Source organism: Puma concolor, chromosome E2 (genome assembly GCF_028749965.1).
Source record: "Puma concolor isolate L17-30 chromosome E2, mPumCon1.1.hap2, whole genome shotgun sequence".
Lineage (NCBI taxonomy): Eukaryota > Metazoa > Chordata > Mammalia > Carnivora > Felidae > Puma > Puma concolor.
Window position 1 is genome coordinate 35,974,031 of NC_141681.1, and position 25,111 is coordinate 35,999,141.

Below are 25,111 nucleotides of genomic sequence, written 5' to 3' on the forward strand. Positions count from 1 at the left end.
CTTATATTTTCCTAGTTGTATTAATGTTGAATACAAATTGAGTTTATAGTCCCTTGATGTAATTAGCTGTTTTGGTTTAGGGATTTGAAAAGGCATTGGTAGATTAGACTGTTTTGTGCTCAGGGAACCACTTTCCAATTTTAATGTTGCTCACTTAAGTGAGCAGTATAAAATAGGCCATGAAAACAAGCATACAGCATATATAGGGGGTGTTTTGGCAATGCTAAGCCCATTGTTTCACAAGTGATGGAAAATGCACACAGATCATCATATGCACAAAGAATCTTACACCTGGGTTATACAGTGCTTCAGATGAGAACTGATTTCTGTTGTCCCTAAGTGCATGTGATAAGACACATTATGATGGAATTCTGCAGTTTTATAAACTCTTGAATTTCAGAATATTAACTTTAGTGACTGTGGGATTAATTTTTTTTTTTTTTTTTTTTTTTTTTTTTTTGCCACTCTGAGCCCTCCATTGAGGTGTCTATCCTTGAGTAATCTGGAACCCCAATTGCATTTATATGGTCACATTAGTAACTAGCATTGGTTTTTCAAAGTTTAATTCTTTGCAACAGAATAATGATTATAATTGGGAAAACATTAAATTTCAGACAGTCAGTTTTCATTTTGTAGAAGTAAGGCTTATACAGTTACTAGGAATATACTCTTGGGACATCAGTAGACATCTTTTGTTACCCCTGAGATAAATAAGATCTGGTATCCCAGCAAAGGTAGATTCATGGGAAAGGTATTTGCTTTATCTTTCATTTAGTCTGACAAGTTAGTTATATTGTTGTCATTTCTTCAAGATGACATTTATCTCTTTTTAAAAAAATTTTTTTAATGTTTATTTTTGAGTGACAGAGAGAGAGACAGAGAACTAGCAAAGGAAGGGCAAAGAGAGAGAGAGAGAGAGAGAGAGAGAGAGAGACAGAATCCAAAGCAGGCTCCAGGCTCTGGGCTGTCAGCACAGAGCCCAATGCAGGACTCGAACCCACAAACCATGAGATCATGGCCTGAGCCGAAGTTGGAAGCTCAACCGACTGAGCAACCCAGGCTCCCCGACGTTTATGTCTTGAATAATTACTGCTGTGCTGATAAATGCTTCCACAACACTGGTAGGGTACAAGGAATTCTTAATCTCTTGACTATACTGTCCCCAATGTTGTGTCTCTCTCTGGTGCTTTTATCTTTATTTACCTTCTTTTTCTTTTTTGACTCTTCTTCCCCTTTGCATACTATATCTGATTTATATTGGGGAATGGAATTAGACTGGAAAGATGTACTTTCTCTAAGTACCAGACTTAGAACTTTTGAAGATGGCCCTCCATTTCTCTTCTCTTCCCCCCACTTTTTGAGGTGTGGGGCACTGATCAGTGGGAAACAAGGTTAATACCTAGCTGATGTTAACGTTCTAGGGGAAGACTTACTAGAGGAAGATGGATGATGGGATGGCAGCAGACCCCCTCCATTCCCCAAATCCATGTCTAAAGCAGGTAACTGTTTACCATTAGGCGGTGTTAACCAAAGCTAGTGCCCTGGTGACCCTTTGGATCACTTGTAGCTCCCTGTAGCTGCTGGTGGCTGACTCAGAATGGGAAAGAAATAGACTGAGCAGGGGAATTGAACACAGAGACAGAGGGAGGAGAAAGTCCAGTCAAAACTGATCTGATTGGGCTTAAGCTACTTAAATGGTGTTTCTTAGTAGTTTATGGCCCAGTTTCTGTTTCAGCATTTATTCCATGTCGTCTAGTCCATCCAAGGAGATTTTTAATAGTTCTTAAAAAGGAATTCTGCATGTGTTCTGGAACATTTTGATAAAGAGCTTTGTCTGGTATACAACTCCTGATAATCAAAATGTGTAATTAGTGTAATTTACGGTTTTTAAATCCGGTGTCTGTGTTCCTTTTATCCGTTTGCTCACAGTACGTTTTGCATGAAACTTAAGTATTTCTGGCATGTAAACATTATTTATGAAACAAATGATAGTTGTAGTTATTTTTCTCCTGCCTCTTTTTATTTTTATTTATGGTTTTTGTTACAGAAATGAGCCGCCAGACTGCAACAGCATTACCCACTGGAACCTCAAAGTGTACGCCGTCCCAGAGGGTGCCTGCCCTGACTGGCACAACCGCATCCAATAATGACTTGGCGAGTCTTTTTGAGTGTCCGGTCTGCTTTGACTATGTGTTACCACCCATTCTTCAGTGTCAGAGTGGCCATCTTGTTTGTAGCAACTGTCGCCCAAAGCTCACATGTTGTCCAACCTGCCGGGGCCCGTTGGGATCCATTCGCAACTTGGCTATGGAGAAGGTGGCCAATTCCGTACTTTTCCCTTGTAAATATGCCTCTTCTGGATGTGAAATAACTCTGCCACACACAGAAAAAGCAGACCATGAAGAGCTCTGTGAGTTTAGGCCTTATTCGTGTCCGTGCCCCGGTGCTTCCTGTAAATGGCAAGGCTCTTTGGATGCTGTAATGCCCCATCTGATGCATCAGCATAAGTCCATTACAACCCTACAGGGAGAGGATATAGTTTTCCTTGCTACAGACATTAATCTTCCAGGTGCTGTTGACTGGGTGATGATGCAGTCCTGTTTTGGCTTTCACTTCATGTTAGTCCTGGAGAAACAGGAAAAGTACGACGGTCACCAGCAGTTCTTTGCAATTGTACAGCTGATAGGAACACGCAAGCAAGCTGAAAATTTTGCTTATCGACTTGAGCTAAATGGTCATAGGCGGCGATTGACTTGGGAAGCGACTCCACGATCTATTCATGAGGGAATTGCAACAGCCATTATGAATAGCGACTGCCTAGTCTTTGACACCAGCATTGCACAGCTTTTTGCAGAAAATGGCAATTTAGGCATCAATGTAACTATTTCCATGTGTTGAAATGGCAATCAAATGTTTTCTGGCCAGTGTTTAAAACCATTGCATTCAGTTTCACAGAGAATAAGGCACCCATCTGCCTGCCAACCTGAAACTTTTGGTAGGTGGAAGCTAGACACATGAAGGTAAATAAGAGGAAAGGCTGTTAAATACAGGAAACAGTTGCATGTAGTAACACTAATATATTTAAAAATAAGTCAACAGTAAACCACTGAAAAAAATATATACACCCAAGATGGGCATCTTTTGTATTAAGAAAGGAAGCATTGTAAAATAATTCTCAATTTGTGTTGTAGATTGAGTGTACTGTTGAAAAATACCGGGTTTTTGTTTGTGTGTGTGCCTGCAAGTTTGTGTGCGTGCGTGTGCGTGTGCGTGTGTGTGTGTGTGTTTTTCTTTAACCGACAAGCCATGTTGCGTGGTCTTGGGCCACTGCTTTTCCCTTTGTGAGTCAATACATAGTGCTGCTGTGTGTGTATATTTTTTTGTGTGTATTTGCTAATTTTTATTAATTCTAGTTTTTCATTAAATAAATTTGACTTTCTTTTCTGTAATTCAGGTTTTTCCTCACTTTATTTTGTACCTTTTTAAAGTTAGTGTCTTTTTGATATGCATAATTGTTTATGGTAAAATTTATACATGTGTGTTCAGTACGTATTTTCCTTTCCCTCATTAATCAGTTCATTAGAAATATTTTCAATTCAACTCTTTTGTGAAGATATGAATTCCAGAAAGGAAAGGTAACATCAGAATTATCAGGAGGTATTTAAAGCAGTTATAAGATGGTCTCTGTCTCTGTCTCTTTTTCTCCACTTGAGTCATATCTTTGAACTTATTCTTTAAAAGGTTAGGGAATACTGATTTTTTTTTTTTTTTTTAAATTCTGGAAAAAAAATCAGGCTTTTTTCTTCCAAATATCTTGGACAAATCACTTGTTTAAAATTTGTTCTTGTATTTATTGGTTTTGCAAAAGAAGGCATCGTCTTAGACAGTATTTGTAATCAAAAGCAAATCATTTGTTTAAAAAAAGGCAGTTTGCAAAAAATGTTTTTGGTCTTTTATAATTCTCATTAAAAGAATATCTGGCAAATTAAAAACTCTTAACGTGTCTGCTTTAGCTCTAAGTTTGATTAAAATCCAAATAGTTTTCCCATTCAATTCTGTACTTCATAACTGAAAACAGTGTGCTGCATTTTGAAGTGTGATAGAATTATTCTAAGCAAAAGAATAAGTATATGGCCTCCGTTACACAGTCTTGTTTTTCTTCCCTCTTGCTTACATTTGTATTCTCACAATTCTGTTAGGAGACTAATTGTAATTAGTTAAAATGCTGATCACTTTTTCCCCCTTAAGAAAAAGAAACACAATAAAGATGAGTTAGTATTTCATAGCAAAATGGTTATGAGCCTGGGCTCTACAGCTGACTTCCAAGGACCTACATGCCGTGCTAGTTCTACTGTACTTATCAGCCATGGGACCTTGGGCCCCAGTTTCCTAATGTGTATGATAGGGTTAATTATGGTAGCTACCCCAGAGGGCGAGATGTGATACCAGTAAGTTAACCTAGAACAGTGCTTTGCACACAATAAGTACCCAGCAAATGTTAGCTGCTGTTATTATGCCTTTAACCAGAACTGTATCTTTAACTTGCTAATTACCCTGAGGCACCTGACAGGATTCTGAAATTGCCTTCTGAATGGCCAAAGATCATTTTGTGTGGTTTTTACAGGTGCACTGAACTTAGAAAGTCAGTTAAAATTAATTTGGACTACCCCCTTCTCCCACCACCAATTCTGGATACCAGAGTTTACTTCTGGTAACCATTTCCAGGAAATGAGATTTGTGTAGTCTCTTCCCTGACATAAGCATTATTTTTTGAATTGGTTGTAACATCTGCTTGTATAGCCATTTTTGTGGTGAAAGGTCAACCACAAAGGTGTATCTTGGTCTATTCCTGTTAGCATGTTTTTAGAAAAGCAGTTTTCCCTCCTCATTTGATGTATTGAATACTTTGGTGGAAGTGTATCATTTTGTTTTTAAAATATTTTGAAGTGTTTCTCGGATTATGAAAGTAGTGTGTCCTCAGTGTAGGGTTTGGGGGTGAGAAAATGGCACATGCAAGAGAGAGATGTAGGCGTCCATTCAGAGATGACTGGGAACATTTTTATTTTTCTAGTCCTTTGTGTATTTACGTGTGTTTTGATCGTTTATAACCCCTTCATGCCCTCACACATAACACAGCCAATGCATAATTTTAGACACCATTTTGGGAAATGTTTGTGAGGATTAATTATAATTTTATCCAGTTTCCTGATGTTAGATACTGCTTTGTCCAATTTATCCATGTAAATCTTTTCTGGCTATTTATAAATAACCTGTGAACATTTCTATATGTTTCCTGATTCTATCCTTGGGATCCTTTTTTTAAAGATCTTGTTACTTTTTTTATCATCACTTTCTGGAGAGGTTTCAATGGACACAGAGTAGCAGTGTGTAGGATTTTCTCTTTCATTGTAACCTCATGTTTTGCTATTTTATGCAAATTAAGATAGTAAATTTTGTCTACTATAGTAAACAAAATGTAATTTGACAGCTATAAGGTTGACATCTTAATCTTAACTATATTTTAAGTCATCTTCATATTCTTGGTCTAGAGGGATGATGAGATCTATAGCCATTTCTTGGTCCACTTGAGATTTTAATCATCTTTGTTATAATCAGTGTTCTTTCTCCTATTAATGCCCTGCCCTGTCATTTGGTGTCTTGGTGTTTTCTTTCAGGGAATTGTATAGGGTGGGATAGGTGATCTTCTTAAACTTTGTTCTTTTGTGTTCATACATGTATTTTAAAAAAATTTTTTTTTTAATGTTTATTTATTTTTGAGACAGAGAGAGACAGAGCATGAACGGGGGAGGGTCAGAGAGAGAGGGAGACACAGTATCTGAAACAGGCTCCAGGCTCTGAGCGGTCAGCACAGAGCCCGATGCGGGGCTCGAACTCATGGAGTGTGAGATCGTGACCTGAGCCGAAGTCGGCCGCTTAACCGACTGAGCCACCCAGGCGCCCCCATACATGTATTTTTTAATGTTTACTTTTGGGAGAGACCGGGGGACAGAGGATCCCAAGTGGGCTCTGCACTGACACTGAGTCCAATGTGGGGCTCGAACTCCATGAACCTGACATCATGACCTGAGCTGAAGTCTGACACTCAACCTACTGAGCCACCCAGGTGCTCCTCTTTTGCGCTTACATTCTTAAACTTGAATTTGTTCTGTTGGGTTGAATCATGGGCCAGTTTTATATGTTGATTGTTGGAGAACAGTTTTTTGTTTTGCTGATTTTTATTATAATGATTAGTTTTTTAAGGCCCACATTTCTTTCTGCAAACTACATGTATGGGAGTGGCTATAGAAAAATCGTGTCCTCTTGCACTTAATTATGGGAAAGTTTACTTCATTTTAGTGGTTCCTAATTGGAAAATACGAAGTCAGCCTACTATACCCTCAGCACTTGATTACCCCACAACATGGATGGCATCTAGTCCAGTGAGCTCCTGGTGGCGTAGACATAACTAGGCACGGTGTCCAAAGATGGGTGTCTGAATCCTGTGCATTTCAAGCAGCCACTACCAGAGATGGCACTGGAAATGAAACCCATTTGCATCCCACTCTTACGAAGAGAATTTGTGCTATGAGCAGAAAGCAAGTCTTGACTGATGTCAAGGAAGAGAAGGAAAGAAGGAAATCTTTGTGTTTCACTCAGCACACACACATTTTTGCCCCCTCTCTTACACTAAAAAAATTCAGGTAGGTTTAGCAGCCTTTAAATACCACTCATATAACCAGGAGATCTTATTTGTGATCACAGATTTATAAACTGTTGTTAAATACTTTATGATCAGATGCCATTTTTCACTGTAATCTAAAGCACTAAAAACCTCTGCCCCTGATAATATGGTTAGTGGTCAGGTTCAAACAAAAGAGGCAGAATCAAGTAAAAAATGTGTATTCCTTAAGTAGACCATATAGAATTTCTTGATTACCAAGACACCTAAAGCTTTATTTAGTTTTCATACTCAAGAGTTTTAAAAGCTCATACGTAAAAGGCATGCAGAGTACTGGTTAAATACATCCCAAGGCCTCTCTAGCCCTACTGAATTAGAATTTCTGAGTTAGTCAACATTTTCAATAAAAATCCCCAGCTGGTTGTGATAAAAAGGGTGTTTAGATAACACTTTAAACATAATGCTAGGAAAAAAAAACATCATTAGTCATTAGGGAAATGCAAATCAAAACCAAGAGATGCTACCTCACACCATGGGGATGGCTATTCCCAAGGTGGAAAAGTGGTGGCCAGGAGTGGAGAGACTGGGATCTGTGTGTGTTGCTGGCAGGAACGGCAGATGGTGCAGCTACGGAGGAGAACAGTTTGGTGGCTCCTCACAGTTAAGCATGGACTCCTCCTAAGAACAGCAAGTCTACTACTGGGCATATACCCCAAAGAATTGGCCAGCAGGGGACATGGCTAGTCGTACACTCATTATTAGCAGAACTCTTCACAACAGCCAAGAGGTGGAAACAACCCAAAGTTTCAACAGATGAATGGGTAAGATGGGGCTCGTGCACACAGTGTCCTGTTATTTGAAGAAATGAAACTTCTGATGCATGTGGTCAGCATGGATGAACCCTGACAACACACTAAGTAGGTCACATACGAAAGGTTACATAATTGGCAAATTCATGGAGAAAAGGGGTGGCTGGGAGACGGGAGTCATGGTTCAGAGGGTAGAGTTTAGGATCATGAAAAAGCTCTGGATAGTGCTCGCTTCGGCAGCACATATACTGAAAAAGCTCTAGATATAGATAGTGGTGATGGTTACACACCATTGTGAATATAATTTCCCTGAATTACATACTTAAAACTGGCTAAAATGGCATATTCATTTGTCACAATAAAAACAAGTGAATGAAATGAGAAACCAAAACCAATCCCAGAGAAACAAAGGTCATGCTGTTGAATAATGTCCTTACACACCTGGGTTTTTGCCATTGGCTCTTTAGAAAGGGGTGCGTGCTGAAGCAGGGGGCGCCGGGGATGCCCTACTGCTGCTCAGATGCGTACAGAGCTGTGTGTTCAGGACTCTTAAGGAAGAACATGGGTTAAGTGTCCCACTTTGTGTTCTTTTGCTACTTCTGGGTGTAAGGAGTCAGGGCGATCTGGGTATGGATCAGCTCCCTCTGGTTGCTGACAATGAACATTGTATTTTCCTCCCCCGTAAGGATGGCTGAGAAGTGTAAAGTCCTGACAGTGAGAGGATAGTCCGTGAAATGTTTTTAAATGCCCTGATGCTTGCTCTCGCACCAGCCATAAAGAACCCTAGATCTGGATGTGGGATTCCAGAACACATTACTGGCAGGTATTTAGGTAATTTGCAGACCCCATGCTCTTCTGAGGCATTCCCCAGTATCTACATGTGTTCCATCATTCTGTTAACACAGGACTGTGAACGTCAGCATTGTTTGAACCTTGCATTCTCCTCAATCTTCACGGGAACACGGACTTCAGTACTATTGCTTGCATTTTACAGGTAAGGAAAAGCTAAGTAATTGGAAGAGCCCGACTTCCTTCTCCAGAGCCCAGATTAAGTCACAGGAGAAGGGACCATGGAAAGTACTGGATCTGGGAACTGGCACAGCAGACCGGGAACAGACGGGAAGTGACAAGAGTCAGGATACCAAGTTTGGGGACCCTCCCAGGGTGGATGGCTGCCTCTCTCTGGAAACCGGACTTCTTTTTAACATGATGTGTACTAACATGAGCCACCAGCCTGGTGTAAATGATCACTTTCTGACTGCCCCTTCCTTCAGCATTAGTGGCACCAGTACCAGGGTGTGTAGACCTCACCACAGCTTCACCTCATTGAATAGTTTCCACAAAGACTAATGGTGATATTTTCATCTTTGCCCAGTACCCCTTCTATGTTGTTTTTGGGATTTGATAATGTCTCCCGGTGACTCTGCTAAGGTCTATACCAATGGTTCCTGATGTTGACTGTGCATCAGAATCCCCTGCAGGGCTTCCCAAAGCAGATTTCTGGGCCTTCACCACCCAGAGTTTGATTCAGGTCTGCTGGTGGGCCTTGAGAATTTACATTGCTATCAAGTTCTCAGTACAGATGCTCCCGTTCAGGCATCACACCGAGAACTGATGCTCTGTACCTCTCCAAGGCCAGTAATGATTCCACTGAAGACAAGAATTCAATTTTTATCAATCCGTTTATTCAATTAACATTTCTATAATCAACAGCCATTTGAGTGAGGTTACTGTCGTGATCATGTTCAAAGATTAGGGACACCTAGCCTACCTCCACTGGTATGAACAAAAACCTTTTCTGTGCCCTTTGGCACTTCATAACTTGCAATTCTGAAAAGTTGGGATTTGGGCCTACAGTTTGCTATTTAAGAGACCAGGTCTGGTCTTGACAATAAAGCCACCATCAAAAGCTGCATTAAGAACTTCATCCAGGCAGCTTGCTGTAACAAAACTTAAATCCTGTCGTACATTGCCCGGGATTTCTTCAAGGTCTTTTTCGTTCCTCTGAGGAATAATGACTTGCTTCAATCCTGCTCTGTGTGCCGCCAGCACTTTGTCTTTAATCCCACCCACCTAGGAGGAGAGAAGAAAGTTACTCAGATTTCTGGACATCCTCCGGCTGTGAAAAGATCCCTGACCCAACTTTTTTTTCACAGCTATTTTAAAACGTCTAAATCATCTTCCATTTTGTTACAGCATGAGCTAGGAAAGCCATTAAAAAGGTTAATAAACAGTAAATTGTTTTACATTTCGTGTTCAGTCCTTTTAATGGGGGAAAATTCTAAATTTTCAGTAATGAGCACCTTTTATGTCCATGATCCCTTTTTGCACTGTCAAGGTTAATATTTGTATTCCATTCTGTAATCAAAATCTTATCTATAGGTTCATTCTGAAAAAGCATTACATTATCTTGACCACAGATACCATTCCTATAGAGCTTAGTTGGGTGCCAGGATCTCTCCTTCTGTACAGGTTTAAAGCCATAACCTTTGTGCCACTTGATGAAGAAAATCTATCCCAAATGATCTAGGCACTTAGGTGGTTTTAAAGTATGTCCACAATGGTCCCTTCATAAAAGGTGGAGTCTAATTCCCCTCCCCCTGAACGTAGGTCAGGCTGAGTGACTCATAAATGGAATGTGGGGGAAGTGATGCTGTATGACTTTCAAAGTTAACCCATAGAAAATGAGAGTTGCTGCTGCTGCTAGATATGTCTCTCTTGGATCTCTTGCCCTGGAGGTAGCCAGCTGCCATGTTTGAGATCACCCACTAGCCCCCAGAGAAGCCCTAAGGTGAGGAACTGGGGCTTCCTGCCAATCAGGACCAATCTGCTAGTCATGTGAGTGTACCATGTTGGAAGCAGCAGATCCCCAGCCCCAGTCAACCTTAAGATGACTGTGACTGGGTTGCTGTCTTGACTGTATGATGGGATCCGGAAGCAGAAGAGCTCAGCTACGCCTCTCCTGAATTCCTGACCCACAGAAACCGTAATAACAAACACCATTGTTTTGGGTGGTGTGTTACACAGCAATAGACTCCAAATGCAGCTCTCAGTCATACCACCCAGAACACATAAGCCCTGGAGACAGCTCTCAGAGCCCTCCAACCACCTGCACTGACACTGGCTGCTCCAGGCCCTACTGCACAGCTGTCCTCCTCTTTCTAGGCTCTTCGGTATGCTGCTGACGTACACCTTCCAAGTACCTTCTTCACAAAGAATCTAAGACAAACAGACTCCTTGCATGTATGAAAATAACCATTTTACTTTCACATTTTATTGAAGGTGTATACGAGACTGGACTTCAAGTCATTTTCCATCAGAATTTTGAAGGGACCGTACATCTGGTGTCACAGGAGAATGAGAGAACTTTCTCCTTGGTTACCTGAAAGGCTTTGGGGACGACCTCTTTCTCCCAGCTGGTGTAGACCCTTTCAATCTGAAGATAACCTTCAATTCTAGGAAACGTTCAATTCCATTTTCTGTCTACTAGAATGCCTGATAGCTCAATGTTGGATCTGCCTGCTTTTTCTATTATTTTTTTCTGAACAGTTCTTTGACTAATTCTAAAACAGTTTTAAATCCAAGTTGTCTTATTCTCTGTTCTTGAATGGTCTTTGCCAGCGTTAGCAAGTCTTTCTCTTAAATGCTGCTGCTTTTCTTCTGTCTCATGGGACAGGTTTAAAACTGGAGGCTTACTCAAACTTTCCCCGTGGGGCTGGGAAAGCCTGGACCTGGTTGAGTGCAAGTGGAAGAACCACTTATTCTATGGAGATTTCTATGAATCCCCTCATTTTGTTTCCCATTTCTTTCCTGCTCTCCTGGTCTGTGCTTTCTGGTTATGAGCCCTTGCTTTTCCCAGATTCCTGCTGGGACGACTGTCTCTATCTCCAATTGTTTCATCAGCCAGGATACTTTCTTCCAGAAGTTGGCTGAACTCAGCTGCTGACTCCCCGCTCATTTCTGAGTGCTTGTATTGCCTTCACTCTGCTTAGTCTACCATCTTGAACTAGGAGGTTGAAGAGTTCATGGTCTGTAAAGTATTTACATTTCCTATTACTAGCACAGCTAGTATTAACCACCGTTACTGTCTCTTGGAATGCAGTTAATTCCTGGGTAAGGTAGAAGAAAAGGGATCAGACATTCTTTTTGAGTAGACCTACTAATGTATCATAAGAATAGGGTTTAGAATATGGTTGAATTCCTGGTTGAATTTTAAAAACTGATATAAGTTTATTTTGAGAGAGTGTGAGAGAGGGTGCACGTAAGAAGGGGAGGGGCAGGGAAAGGGAGAGGGAGAATCCCAAGCAGGCTCGGAGTTGTCATTGCAGAACCTGATGTGGGGCTCAAGAGATCATGACCTAAGCTGAAATCAAATCAAATGCTTAACTGACTGAGCCACCCAGGTGCCCCAGTTTTGGTGATCTTAATTTGTGATTATGATCTACTTTCACCATTACCTCATAAAATAAAGGTGCTCTCAGAATAAAGAACATAAGTTTCTTTTCTCATTGTGCTATGAACCTGCCCAAATTCTGTTATAGACTGGTACTGGTAATTAATGACTTAGAACCCTAAATGTTCACTCAAGTTCTCTGCATTTTATGTGTTTTTAGAAGTAGTTTAGGGTATGGCGGGGAGCCCCAAAGCTCCATATATATAAAGCTTTTTGAGAATTTAGCCATTAGACAGGGCTAGTCTTTGTTATAGTTTCCATTTTATACTTATTTTTCTACAAATCTATCAACTACAGTAATCTAAATTATCTACAGGAGGTCTCACAGGAACTTAAAAGGTTGAAAAATTCGCTTAAAGTTTAAAACTAGCTGCTATCCTGTTTTACACAAAAGCTATCTAGTTAACAATTTGCTAACTACAACAGTCTCAATTCTTCACCTCAGTGGCTGACATCGCCGATGACCAGACTGATACTTTTTTTCCCCTCATGAGTCTTCTTTCTTAGAAGGGAAAATATGGGGAAAATTGTCAGTTTTTCTTTTATTTCATCAATATTGAAAAATAGGAGCTAGTTACAAAGTATAAAAAGTTAGTGTTTTTTTAAACGAAGGTATTTTTGGGAAGAAGGCAAACTACTATGAATTTAAACTTAAAATTAAAAAAATTGAAAACCATATAAATCACTTTCTTAAGACTTACTGGAAGAACGAGACCCCGCAATGTGATTTCTCCAGTCATGGCTACATCCGAACGCACCAGCCGCCCACTAAAAAGTGAGGCGAGACAAGTTACTATGGTAACTCCAGCAGATGGTCCATCTTTTGTGACAGCACCAGCTGGGAAGTGCAGATGGATGTCTGTGTTGTCAAGAAGATCAAAACTTCCAGAAGCTTAAAAAAGGAAATAAGGATTTTAATGTAGAAAAATTAAACCTGTTTTTTTTCCCTCTTAAAAAATAAAAAAGATAAAAATGACTGTTGTGGTTAAATGAATCCCTCAAAATATTAATGGGCAGTATAATCAGAGTGGGGGTCTGGAAGAAGGATTTCATTCTACTCTGAGTGGAGCTGAAAACAAACCCTCGGAATTAGTTCCTAGTTTAGGCACTAGCCAGATAGTCCTAAAATGGGAACTAGAATTTTCTAAGGGCATTTAAGCAAAGGTTTATACTTTACTGGAGGTGTAACTGTTAATTTAAAGCTCATCTTAATCCTTGTCACAGAACTGTGAGATGCCTCCCGAATCATGATCCAACTGCTCTTCCTTGCTACGGCTGTACCTCTTGCCGGGGCTAGGCCGCTCACCATTGGTCAGATGGTATTTCTTCGCGTTGCTGCGGAGCCAGCTAATCGCAAGATGGGCAGACTCCTTCATGACATCTCCTAGCTGGCCAGTCAGAGTCAGCTGACCTTCGCCATCCATTCGGCTTGCCTCCACGAACATGATTTCCCCACCTAAGGGGGTCCAGGCCAAACCTATTGCCACTCCTGGTTGACTCAACCGCTCAGACACCTTGAGAGAAAGGAGAAAAATGATCAGTTCAGTCAACAACAGCCATTACTTCCCGGCTGGCTAATCACGTTACCAGAGCCTACTTCTTCAGTTTAAACTGAACTCAAAGCTTCAACTCAAAGTACTTATTACTTCACATGATTTGAAGTCACCACTTAGGATGTGTGGCTTTGCCTCCAGAAGAAAAACTAAACTTCCTGTTTGGCATTTATCAGAAACAATTTTACCTTAGAATATGTTGAATAACTTTAAGAGCCACATCTAGTTCCTGCCCTAATTTTGAAGGAACAAACCCAACTGTTTTATCTATGAATATTTTTATTAGGCTACATATTTATAAATACTCCAGAACCTACCTTCATTTGTTTCAGAAACCAGAAGCCCTTTCTCAAATATACGTTTAAGAACCATTAGCTCCAGAAGACGAGTGTGAAGGTAGATATTAAAACCCTTAGATGTTACTTCTCTGCCACTTTCCTTTCTCTGTTACTGCTGCAGAAACACTATAAAATATTACTTCATGATGCCCCAGATCCTTTTGCATGCGCTTAGAGGCCTACTGTGTGCCCTCACTGCCACTGTAAACTGAACGTGTCCACTTGCCCGAAACCACGAGCCAGGTGATGAAGCCAAACAGTTCATCCAAGTTATGAAAGCACATAAAACCTAACAGTACAGCTGAAACACAATCACCCTCTGAGCCTCCACATTTCTTATACTACAGAAGTTATCCATATCAGGAACGGGGCACATGTCAACCCACTGCTAATGCAGATATGAAATTCTTCCACCAGAGGGAACATCCTGAGAGCAGCAGGATCAATGATCTGAGTTTCTGGTTAAAGGGCTGGGTTGATGATTTTATTCCTTTTCCAAGGGGCTTAGATGGTGAAAATCTTGACTTTAGAATACTTCAAAATCATGTGAGGCATTCACAAAAGCTATTGGGCACTTATATTTAGTGGTAAGCCATATAGCATTATTTTAAGTTTGTTTCATATTTACAAATTTAATTCTAATTAACTTCATATTTGATAAGTGACAGAGATTTGGAAGTCCGAACTATAGTATTAATTGAGCCGATACTGTGTACTGGGTTTCACTTCTCTCCGCTTTGCATTTGTGTAAACCTGTTCTAGATTTACTTGAAGAGAAAGACAAAAGATCAATATGCAAAAGATCAGTGTTATTTAAAAAAAGTTCAACGTTTGTTTATTTTTGAGAGACTGAGACAGAGCACGAGCAGGGGAGAGGAAGAGAGAGAGGGAGACACAGAATCTGAAGCAGGCTCCAGGCTCCGAGCTGTCAGCACAGAGCCCGATGTGGGACTCAAACCCACAAACCAGGAGATCATGACCTGAGCTGAAGGTGGACGCTTAACTGACTGAGCCACCCACGCGCCCCAAGATCAGTGCTATTTAAGAAAAGTGTAGAAGCAACTATTTAGAAAAGTGTTCACAAGGCTTGCTTTCTTTCTAATACAAATCACTTCTCTATACCTTCATGAAATCTACCTTGGGTGGGAATTTGCCCATGGTTCCTGTCTTACCACATGGCTCTTTTCTAGAGCAGAGTGAACTTATCCTAGAGAATTATCCTCAGTGCACTGAATCATGTGTTAACAGAAAAAGCCATCTGGCAGAATTCTGTTAGCCATAACAAGAACCATCCCTTTCTTATAGCTCAATCCTCAAAACTCATTTGTCAGAATAATACCAAAAATGTCCCCACAGGGTCAGGAGTAAGGTGCTTGTTGATTACTATGTCACTTTGAGAAACCAAGCCAGTTTTCCAATATTCTCCATCTGCTGGGAGGCCTGGTACTTGGGGTTGAGGAACTGATGCATTGCTAATTCAAAGCATGGGGGGCAGGTAAGTACAGAAGGCCAAACCCGAATCACACAGGCCCACAAGCACTGTATTCTGACTTGATGGTAAGTGTTCTCATGTTAACCTGAAGATGGGAAAATGACAAATCTGTGATTTAACAAAACACAGGCGGGAGAACTGATGGGCTTGATTACTAGCAAACCTAGCACCTCTGTGATTTAAAGCTAATAGCAGTTATCGAAGAGGTAAAGAATCTTTAATTCTTAGACTTGGAATCATACTTTTTTTTTTTTAAGATTTTATTTTTTAAGTACTCTTTATACCCAACACCAGGCTCGAACAACCCCGAGATCAAAAATTGCATGCTCTACCAACTGAACCAGGCAGGAGCACCTGGAGTCACACTTTTTGAGGGCATGTGTTCTGAAACTGTAACAATCAGCATCAGGTTTCTATTTTTCCCTCAGAGATGATGGGAGTGGAAGTAAATGTGAATGTAAGACACATGCTCCTTTTCTGCTCATTTTATTAACCTCTTCTTACACAACAATTTGTTTTCATTTTTTTAATTAAGAACATTTTTTAAATGTTTGTTTTTGAGGCAGAGAGCGAGCGAGCGAGAGAGCACATGCGCGAGAGCAGGGGAGAAGCAGAGGGAGAAGGAGACACAGAATCCGAAGCAGGCCCCAGGCTCTGAGCTGTCAGCAAAGAACCCTACATGGGGCTCCAACCATGAAGTCATGACCTGAACCGAAGTCAGAAGCTTAACCAACTGAGCCACCCAGGCACCCCAATAATTTGTATTTCACAGCACTCCTTAAAAAGTGAATTGATACGGGGGCGCCTGGATGGCTCAGTCGGTTAAGCATCCAACTTAGGCTCAGGTTAATGATCTGGCTTGAGTTTGGGCCCCGCATTGGGCTCTGTGCTGGCAGCTTGGAGCCTGGAGCCTGCTTCGAGTTCTGTGTCTCCCTCTCCCTCTGCCTCTCCCCCATTCACGCTCTCTCCCTCAAAAACAAACATTAAAAAAAAAAGTGATTTGACACAATAATTTCAAAACTATGTTTATCAGTACTTTTCTATTACTTTCTAATTCCATTAGTAGTCTGTGGAATCATCAGTTATATTAGCCAAGACGAGCCTCGGCTTGAAGTGGAGAATGCTTCCCCCCCCCAGATGTCAAAGTGGAACATGAGCATCTCAAGTTCACTTCTGTCATTCAATTTCCCACCTGTATATTTTTGTGCTTCCATTATCCTGATCTGTTAACTGCATCTTGTTCAACAAAAATGATCAATTTCTTCTGTAATAATTGTGCAATCATGTAAATCAATCATCTAAATATGCAGATTGAAGAAGTGTTGAAAATATTTAATGAAAAACCTAATTAATGGTTGCATTCGTAACAGCTCAATGGACAGGAGTGTTTAAGGAGCACTTGAGTACTTACTAATCATGGCCAATTTCCCACTGTTCATCCCCCTTGATTAACCAGAAAGAGTGATAATTGATTGAAACAGTAAATACATACAACTCTTTGTGACTGTTCCAAGCCCAGATAAATGCTCACAGCTTTATTACCTTATTTACTACTGCAGCCTCATGAGAGGGATCAAGAGTTTTACATTCATTCAACAGTGCTTTACAGAGCATCCTGAGCTAGGCTCCATTACAGACTGAAGGGGCAGGATATCAAAGTGAATACCTCTTAGAACTGACAGACTACTTGAGGACATTAGATGAAGGCACAATTCTACTCCAGCACCGAGAGAGGATGACAGAAGACCTACCGAGTGCTTTCATCTACAGAGCCTTGAAGAGGCAGGAATCCCTGTCTGGGAGCTGGGACAAGGTTATGGAAGAGGCTGAGAAGAGTCTTAAAATATGAGTAAGAGTTTGCTGGGCAGAGAAGGGCCAGGAAGCTATCATAACAGAGAGGCCAACAGGCGCCAATGACTGGATAATTCCAGGGGCCTCCTTTCCAGGGGCAAACTCAGTACGGCACTGAATGCACAACCCGAGCCCCCAGAGGGTGGTGGTCCACATGCAGGCTGGTTAAGCAGTGACACACTGTCGACTGGTTTCTCTCAGACCTCAGAGAGCGTTTCTGCTCCCGCAGGGCCGTCACCGCAGCAGCTACCCATCTGCCAACTTCTTTAAAGTCTTTGTATTGAGATCCTAAGCCTGCAGTTCATGAATATTTGATTTTTCTCCTTGTAAATTGGTTTCCGTTGTGTTTACAAAAGGGAAGGTCAGATCCCGTTTGCTTTGGAGAGTGGCTGGGGTCCATGACTGTCCGCTCTCAAAGCCGTGTTAAATAGCCCCTGTCTGGCCTGATGCCACACTGCAGAGAGCTGGCTGCTTTCAGAGCCCGTCAGTAGAGCCTTTTCTCAGCATAACCCATCCGTGGTGAGCGCTGGGCCAGGCCGCGTGTGCAGCGTCAGTGCTGTAGTAAACAGCATGTTTAAATGTTGTGGAACCGAGAAGTAATTTACCACTGCGATTCTTTTGGGCATTTCATTAGTGTTCACACTCTGCCCATTTCTAGCACCTGATTTTGTCTGTTTGAAAGATAAGCTGATGGAATCTCCTGGAATTCACCTTTGGATGCATTCTATTCAAGATGTTTTAAAAAATCTGCATGTCTATCTTCTTTCCTTTAATATTATTTTTTAAATGACCTTCAGATACGGACTTTTTGTACACCACTGCAGGAAGCCAATACTGAGGCTTTAATACAAAATATGAACAGAGTCAGTAATATTCAGATATCTAACACAATCTCAGGACTAGCAGGATGGACAGAACGTAGACACTTAAGGCACGGATGACTGGTTTTCTGAGGCTGAAAATTAAATTTACCATAAAGACTAGAGCTTACCTGTTCTTCTGTGTCACTACATTTACAATCTGAGAGTTTAAGACTGTCACCCCCCGGAGATATTTAGTCAACTGCAAGACTGGCCAGCTAGGATATGTACCCAGTGATGTGGAGGCTTCTCCTGCTTTCACTGGGGTGCAAATGAAAATTGTAGGATTCTCATTCCCTGTCCCGTCCCTAGGGTATTCATGTAACCAGTAAGAGTAATTACAACTGAGCTGTTATTAATGGCAATCTCCTAACTGACCAGATTAAATAAGATTAAATAGCTGTGATTTGATTCTGTACCTCGATGTGGCCCAGCCCGTGCTTCTGAGGAAGGACTCTAAAGTAGCGTGCCCCATGTCAGCACACATGGCATGCAGGCCACCTAGGCTGCTGCCGACACCTGCACCCATGCCTGCTCCTTCGCACCTCTTCTTCCAGTGCAGGGAGATCTTTCCTTTCCTTTTTTAAAGTGCGTTTAATTGAACTTGTTTCTTTAGGAAATTTCCTTGTATTGGAAAAGGTGACTATGATACTGTCCCTAAGTTTGAAATCTAGACTAAGTTCCCAGAACTCATTTTCCCACCTGTGTAGGGAATTCTAAAGGAATGTTAACTGTTAGTAAAAATGTGCCATCTTACTTTCTCCCTCACTGTTCGTTTGTTAGGTTGGTCACACCTTTGGTAGTAACATATTTTTGCAGATTCTTTTTGATGAGAGTAAGTAGTTAGGGGTGGTATAAGACTATTAATTGCAGGTATAAAATCAGGACTACAAAAACAGTAAAAACAACATTCTTTTTAAAATATATGTATTTTTTTTGGTGATTGGGAATGGTCCTGTTAGTTTTTACAGAGTGCAGTGGTTGCAGGAACTAGCATTGTTTTTTTAGCATGTACCAGGCACTATGTGGGTGTTTTATATACATTACCTCACCAAACTCTAAAATCCACCCAAACACATACATACAATTACCCCCTGTGTCAGATGAACACATCACACTCGGGGAGGCTGGGCTCATCACCAGGTGAGGGACAGGCCTCCCTGCTCCTCTCCGACCTTCTTCCTCCTTCCTTCTCCTAAACCCCTGTTTACTGCAGCTGGCTTTCCCACATTCATTCCCTTCTCCCCATTTTCTGCTTTCAAACACTATTCTCCTTCCTCACCACCCCGCATCCTGCCATCATCTATGTCGTGCTAGCATCCACCTCCAGCTATCACCTACGGTGTCCTCAGAAAACAGCTGATGCTCTTCTGCTTCCTGGATTCTCTGAACACCTCCCCAGTTCCAACAACGGTTTCCTCACTGTAACTCAGCCACTCTTCTCTGGGCCCTTATCACTAACAGATACCACACCACCTCTGAAATCTGAATTTTAACCCTGCCATCCCTGATCGTTTTCTTCTCCTTCTAGTTCGCTTGTCCTCGAGACCATTGCTTCTGCCACCTTCACATCATACACTTGCTCTGTCCTAGCTTCAGTTCTCTCCTTGTGTGACAAATGAACCTGTGTTCCAACATTATAACCATTTTCTTGTGAGGGACTCACTATTTGTGCCCCTTTCCTCATTACCCCCACAAAGGGATCCTCATCACACACATGCCATTTCCTGCCCTTCACTCTCGGTCCCACCCCCAGCTCACCTTCCCAAAGACTCTGTACCCGCTGACCCTCTGGCAACATCCATCCTACTCTCTCTACGGGATCGCTGTTATCAGCAAACAGGGCTCCGTTTGGAAACATTCTTCTTGTGGCCTCCACACTCCCTTTGAGCCACCTCATTTCTCTGCAATCATTCACAGCTTCTGAAAAGAGTTGCCCACACACTAATCCACTTTCCTGTCACCTCCCACTCTTTGTCCAACACACTCCCAAATCGACCATGCCCACCACTCCCTGTGGACCGCCTCTTTCGAGGTCATGGACTTCCATGTCAAAGCTAATACACAAACAGCAAACACATTTGGATGTCCCCTCCTTCATGAGGGTTTGTTTGTTTGCCATGCTCCTTTGTTTTCATGGCAGCATAAAACCTATTTCCCTCTTACCTGCCTGTTACTTCCGAACTTTTTTTTCCCCCAGGGCTCCTCTTCTTCTCCATGACCCTAACTGTTGGCATCTTTAGGGCCTGTCCTGAGGCTACTTGCTTTTTTCTAGGTATACTTTTCCCTCTGGTGACCTCAACATTTCTGGGACTTTAAATATCCTCTCTTTTCTGACAGTTCTTTAATTTATACCTCCACCTTAGACCTCTCCTCTGAGGGACAGGCCTGCATGTCCACACGTCTCCTTTCCTGTGCCTCGGACATTTCACACTTAACATGTTCACAACGGAGCACCAGCCCTTGCCCTCCATGCCTGTCTTTCCCGCCTCAGTAGATGGCACCGCCATCCAAAGATCCTGTTGCTCCCACCTGATGACTGTTTCCTTTGTTCCCTGTCCATCATCCACCAGCAAGCCCGAGTCTACCTATAAAATGAGCCTCCAATGGTGCTGGAGCAGTGGACCTGACGTCAGTCCTGCCTGTGTGCCTTCCTTACAGCACCACCCTCAACCTGGAATTATGTGTTAACCTGTTCATTTTCGCTATGAAAGTATCATGAAAGGAGAGACTGAATCCTGCCTGTTCACTACTGTATTTGCCAGCAGCGCCTTAATGACTATTTACTGAACGAATGAAACTCTAGAAGAAAATGACAGACCCTAGACTTTTATCTTTATGGAGAACATAGGCATTTAAACCAAAAAAGGTGCCTTATAACACTGTGGGATCACCTCTACACATACTCCAACATTCTTAGTGTAATGTCTCTGCAGACTTTTTACCTGGGAGTGCATGAAGAGTGACTGGCCACTGTGAATCCCCTGTGAGAACCAAGGCCTGCCCAGGTGCTGGTGCTCCATCTCTCTCACGTGAGAGACAGATCATACCTCTGGAGTCAGGCCTGAACCAAATCTCAGTTCTGGCAAAAGATGTGTCTTCTTGCAAGTTAGTTAAACACTCTAAGCCTGTTTCCTCATCTGTTCTTGGAAACAGGCCATAACTGAGGATTCAAAGATGTCTTATTTTTGAGAGGGTCTTCGGTGGTGCCTGATACCTAACAGATATACACAAAAAGTAGCCAAGAAACCCATCCCAACCTCTCCCATTCCAAAACACAGCACTACATTTGGTAAGAATATAAACAAAAATCTGACGTAGAGCAGATGGCGTTTTTTTTTTTTTGGAACTGCCATACTTCAAGCCATTCTCTTTTAGCAGAGAAGGGCAGGAATTAGCTTGGTCTGACACAGTACTGAAGAAGAGCAGAAAGAATACTAGACTTGCCATCAGCTGGTCGGAGTCTGAATACTGACTTTGCCATTTGTACCTTATGGATTTAATCTCATTTGATCTCTTCAAACTTCTTCCCTGGTGTAAAATGGAAGACTCCCAGCACAGTCATGGCCCTCAGGGACAACAAAGAGATGTTCCATAAATCTTAATCTTGGAGATGCAAAAGCTCAGGCAAGGCTGATTAAGAAGTTTGGAGCTGAAGGTCATCAGACCACTAGAAGCAGACAGAAACCCCAGGCTACAGGGTGAAGCCTCTCAAGTGTGGAAAAGATGAACGAAATGTTCCAAACTCCCAAATACCAGACCTACCATTCTAAGATGCTATTTATAAAGGCAAAATGGCCACTGGACTCTACCTTTCAGATTCATGTTGGTGAAAGTGCTCAGATGCCCAAGGGGAAATACAATGAGTTTCTCTAGAGCTGCTGAACAGTATTTGTGACATTTCTCATTTCTGTTCTTTTCCTCTTTTTTTTGGTCAAAGCTCCAAGAATGTCAACAATGCTTCCAAACCTAATAGCAGAAATGGCCAGGAGAGAAGGGTATATGCAACAGAAACACATATCGATATTTTGTTTTTATCTGTTGCTCTAGTTTAAATTCCCAAAGGACTGCTGGAACGTACTGTTCCAGAAAGCTTAGAGAAAAAAGCCCACTGGAAATGCAGGAGTCAGAACCTGTTTACATCTTTACTCTCAAGGCAACTGCATTCTCTCAGAACAGAAAAGCAGGTTTTGTTCACTTTCTCCACCAAAGAAAGTTTTGCTCCATTTCTTACAACATTTCAAAATTTAAATCCATGATAACTGAAGAATTCAAATACCCAATTTGCCTCTGATTCAACTGTTCAAGACCAGATTTACTGTTGAGAGTACAAATTTCTATTCTTGTAACAGAGTTTTACAGAGAGGCTCATTAGCTTTAATGCAGCTCAGAGTTTAAACAGATAAACAAGATGGGTTTGGGGACTATTTTTCCTTTCCTCAGTTTTAAGACTTGAGGAAAACCTTATCTACTCGTGATTTTAAAAATCAGATGAAGAGATTATCTTCTGCATAATTTATCAGATTTATTCTCCTGAAAATCTTGTTTTTCCTTAAACTGAAAGGAGGAGGTGATGGTAAAGCTTCTGAAGAAAGATGCTATGTTCAGTAGTGTAATAAAATTCTTTTCTAGTAACTGACCCATAAATTAAGCTCACATAAGAATCCTCTGAAATGTACTCAGCAGGCATAGATTCAATACCTCTCCATCCAGCTGCCTCAACTCAGTCTTAGGGCTCAGGCCTTTCTGACTGGACACTCTGCTGTGAGGGACAGTTAGGGAGAAAGATAGAAATAGGGCTCGTGGCTCTGACCTAAAAGAAACTTAAAACTTATTAACAATGAAATGACAGATATTTGAAAGATACCATCTGGGTCTGGACAAAGATACCATCTGGGTCTGAAGCTAACGCTAGGCTCATGTTTTCAGATATTCTGTACTAGTCTGTTTGCCTACCTTTGTCTCCCAAGCCTTTGATAGCACACACAAAAAAATCCTTAATTAGGAATTAATAGGAATATAGAATTTCTAAGGAGGAAAGTCAGACACTGTTCATAAAATGGAACTAGAGGGCAGAGAATGAGCTCAGATCGAGTTTCCAGAAGAGCATATGGACAAGGTCCCTGGCTCTCTAAAAAAGCCTTATTATCGGGGCGCCTGGGTGGCGCAGTCGGTTAAGCGTCCGACTTCAGCCAGGTCACGATCTCGCGGTCCGTGAGTTCGAGCCCCGCGTCAGGCTCTGGGCTGATGGCTCAGAGCCTGGAGCCTGTTTCCGATTCTGTGTCTCCCTCTCTCTCTGCCCCTCCCCCGTTCATGCTCTGTCTCTCTCTGTCCCAAAAATAAATAAACGTTGAAAAAAAAAAAAAAAATTTAAAAAAGCCTTATTATCACATAAAGCACTAAAATTCAATACCATAGAGAAAATAAGTTTCCAATCTCTGGACAAAATTCAGCCTCCCAAACCACCCGGTTCTACCTCTCTCCCAATCCATGAAGCAACTATCAGAATAAATTGGTGGGTATCAACAAAGGAAATGAGAATGATCACCTCCATTTCATACATTGGGGGCCCAAGGATGTCTTTCAGAGCATGGAAATCAATCAAAATCGGCATTTCGGGTGGTAGGGCTAAGTCCGTAGTGTCATTGATAGATTCAGGTTTTGCATCTTCTAAGATGTGTTCTTTACAACCTAAGAGAGAAAAATGTATTTAGAAATTCTCAGAGATCGGCAGCTTTGCAAATTCATTAGCAGTATGTATCAAACAGAAGCAAAGTAGACTTTAACAGATCAGTCACCTTTACGTATTTATTCAGGCACAAAAATTCACCTTGTGATCTGTAGAACTCAGGCAGAGAATCAGTCTTTCAAGAGCCCCTTGAAGGTGATGTAATGTGCTGTCTTGTTCATTTATTCAAACCTGTTTGTCCTCTACCCCTCGCACTCCATGTAAGCTCCAGGAGGGCACAACCCCGCCTGTCTTCTTTTTAACCATTATATTCTTAAGCCAGGAACAATGCCTGGTTCTGTTCAACTTTAGAAAACAGACACTGAAAGGCCAAATGCAATAGATTATTTTGTATAATTTCATTAGATCAATGGGACACAAAGTTTCCAATTCCCTCTTCAGAGGCGTTCCATCAGGTGTCCCATTTCCTGATAGGCAGCATGAACTTGGAAATGACAGATCCCAGTATAAGCAATGCTTCTTTTTGTAAACACATAGTTCAACTCCAAGATTATCATTTTCCAATAAAACAAACATCATGGCAGTGCTAGGGTAAGAAAATATGAAGCCTGGTCTGAAATCCCTATAATGAAGGACTATTTCCTTTACCTGCCTAAGAGCCTTGGTTGCTAACAACTAGTCAGAGTACAGACTCATTTTGGTTTGAGCCTAGACAAACAAGGAGCAAGAGCCAACTGATCTATCAGACCACTTTCTACTGGTCTCTGTAATTCCAGTTTGAGGGAAGAAAAATGTTACTTAAGTCTGTAGCCAGAAACCTAAAATGAATAGATGTTTAAAAAATGTATGAGGGGCCCCTGGGTAGATCAGTTGGTTAAGTGTCCAACTTCGGCTCAGGTCATGATCTCACAGCTCTGGAGTTTGAACCCCACATTGGGCTTGCTGCTGTCAGTGTGGAGCCGGCTTTGGATCCTCTGTCCACTCCCCTCTCTGCCCCTCCCAGCTGGCACTCTCTCCCTCTCTCTCAAAAATAAATAAAACATTAAAAAAGTGTATATAATATTTGACTGTATTCATCCTCATTTCTAGTTTTGCTTTTCCTTTAGCTTTGCCATACATAATTCTTCCAGTTCTTGTACTATCTCATGAAATGTTTTAAGGCATCTTTCTGGAAATGATTACTGTATGTAGTAACACACAACATACAGTCATTATAAAGTCACCACTGTCTATTTATTTTTGTTATGATTCTTCCACTCTCATATCTCACGAAGTTAAAAGAACTGTCTCCTTTCCTTCCAAAAGTGATTCCTGAGTATGTTTAACAATATTAGACCCTAATTTTAGACTCTAATGATAACTGGAGACATCCTAGATGTTCCTAACT

General features: G+C 41.5%; 2 protein-coding genes and 1 long non-coding RNA gene across 6 annotated transcripts in view; 1 reads left to right on the forward strand and 2 right to left on the reverse strand.

The window, feature by feature from the left end:
- SIAH1 (siah E3 ubiquitin protein ligase 1) overlaps positions 1 to 3,992 on the forward strand; it is a 31,540-nt gene extending 27,548 nt beyond the window's left edge. For 3 of the 4 annotated variants that reach the window (XM_086689509.1, XM_025920783.2, XM_025920782.2), the window contains one exon: positions 2,048 to 3,992. In XM_086689509.1, coding sequence (XP_086545635.1) covers positions 2,050 to 2,898 — 849 coding nt within the window. In that variant the 5' untranslated portion in view covers positions 2,048 to 2,049 and the 3' untranslated portion in view covers positions 2,899 to 3,992. Of the gene's footprint in view, positions 1 to 1,421; positions 1,500 to 2,047 lie in introns of all 4 variants that reach the window. The other variant, XM_086689508.1, reaches the window with a different exon arrangement.
- Positions 3,993 to 9,151: 5,159 nt separating this feature from the next.
- The window catches only part of LONP2 (lon peptidase 2, peroxisomal), a 104,710-nt gene continuing 88,750 nt past the window's right edge, over positions 9,152 to 25,111 (reverse strand). The window contains exons 12-15 of the mRNA XM_025920780.2: positions 23,584 to 23,726; positions 13,248 to 13,455; positions 12,643 to 12,833; positions 9,152 to 9,561 (exon numbers count right to left, since the gene is read on the reverse strand). Coding sequence (XP_025776565.1) covers positions 9,340 to 9,561; positions 12,643 to 12,833; positions 13,248 to 13,455; positions 23,584 to 23,726 — 764 coding nt within the window. The 3' untranslated portion in view covers positions 9,152 to 9,339. The remainder of the gene's footprint in view (positions 9,562 to 12,642; positions 12,834 to 13,247; positions 13,456 to 23,583; positions 23,727 to 25,111) is intronic.
- Positions 10,726 to 12,636, reverse strand: LOC147573488 (uncharacterized). The gene is made up of 2 exons (XR_015244819.1): positions 12,210 to 12,636; positions 10,726 to 11,992 (listed from the first exon to the last, which is right to left on the reverse strand). It is a non-coding gene; the product is annotated as an uncharacterized LOC147573488 (long non-coding RNA).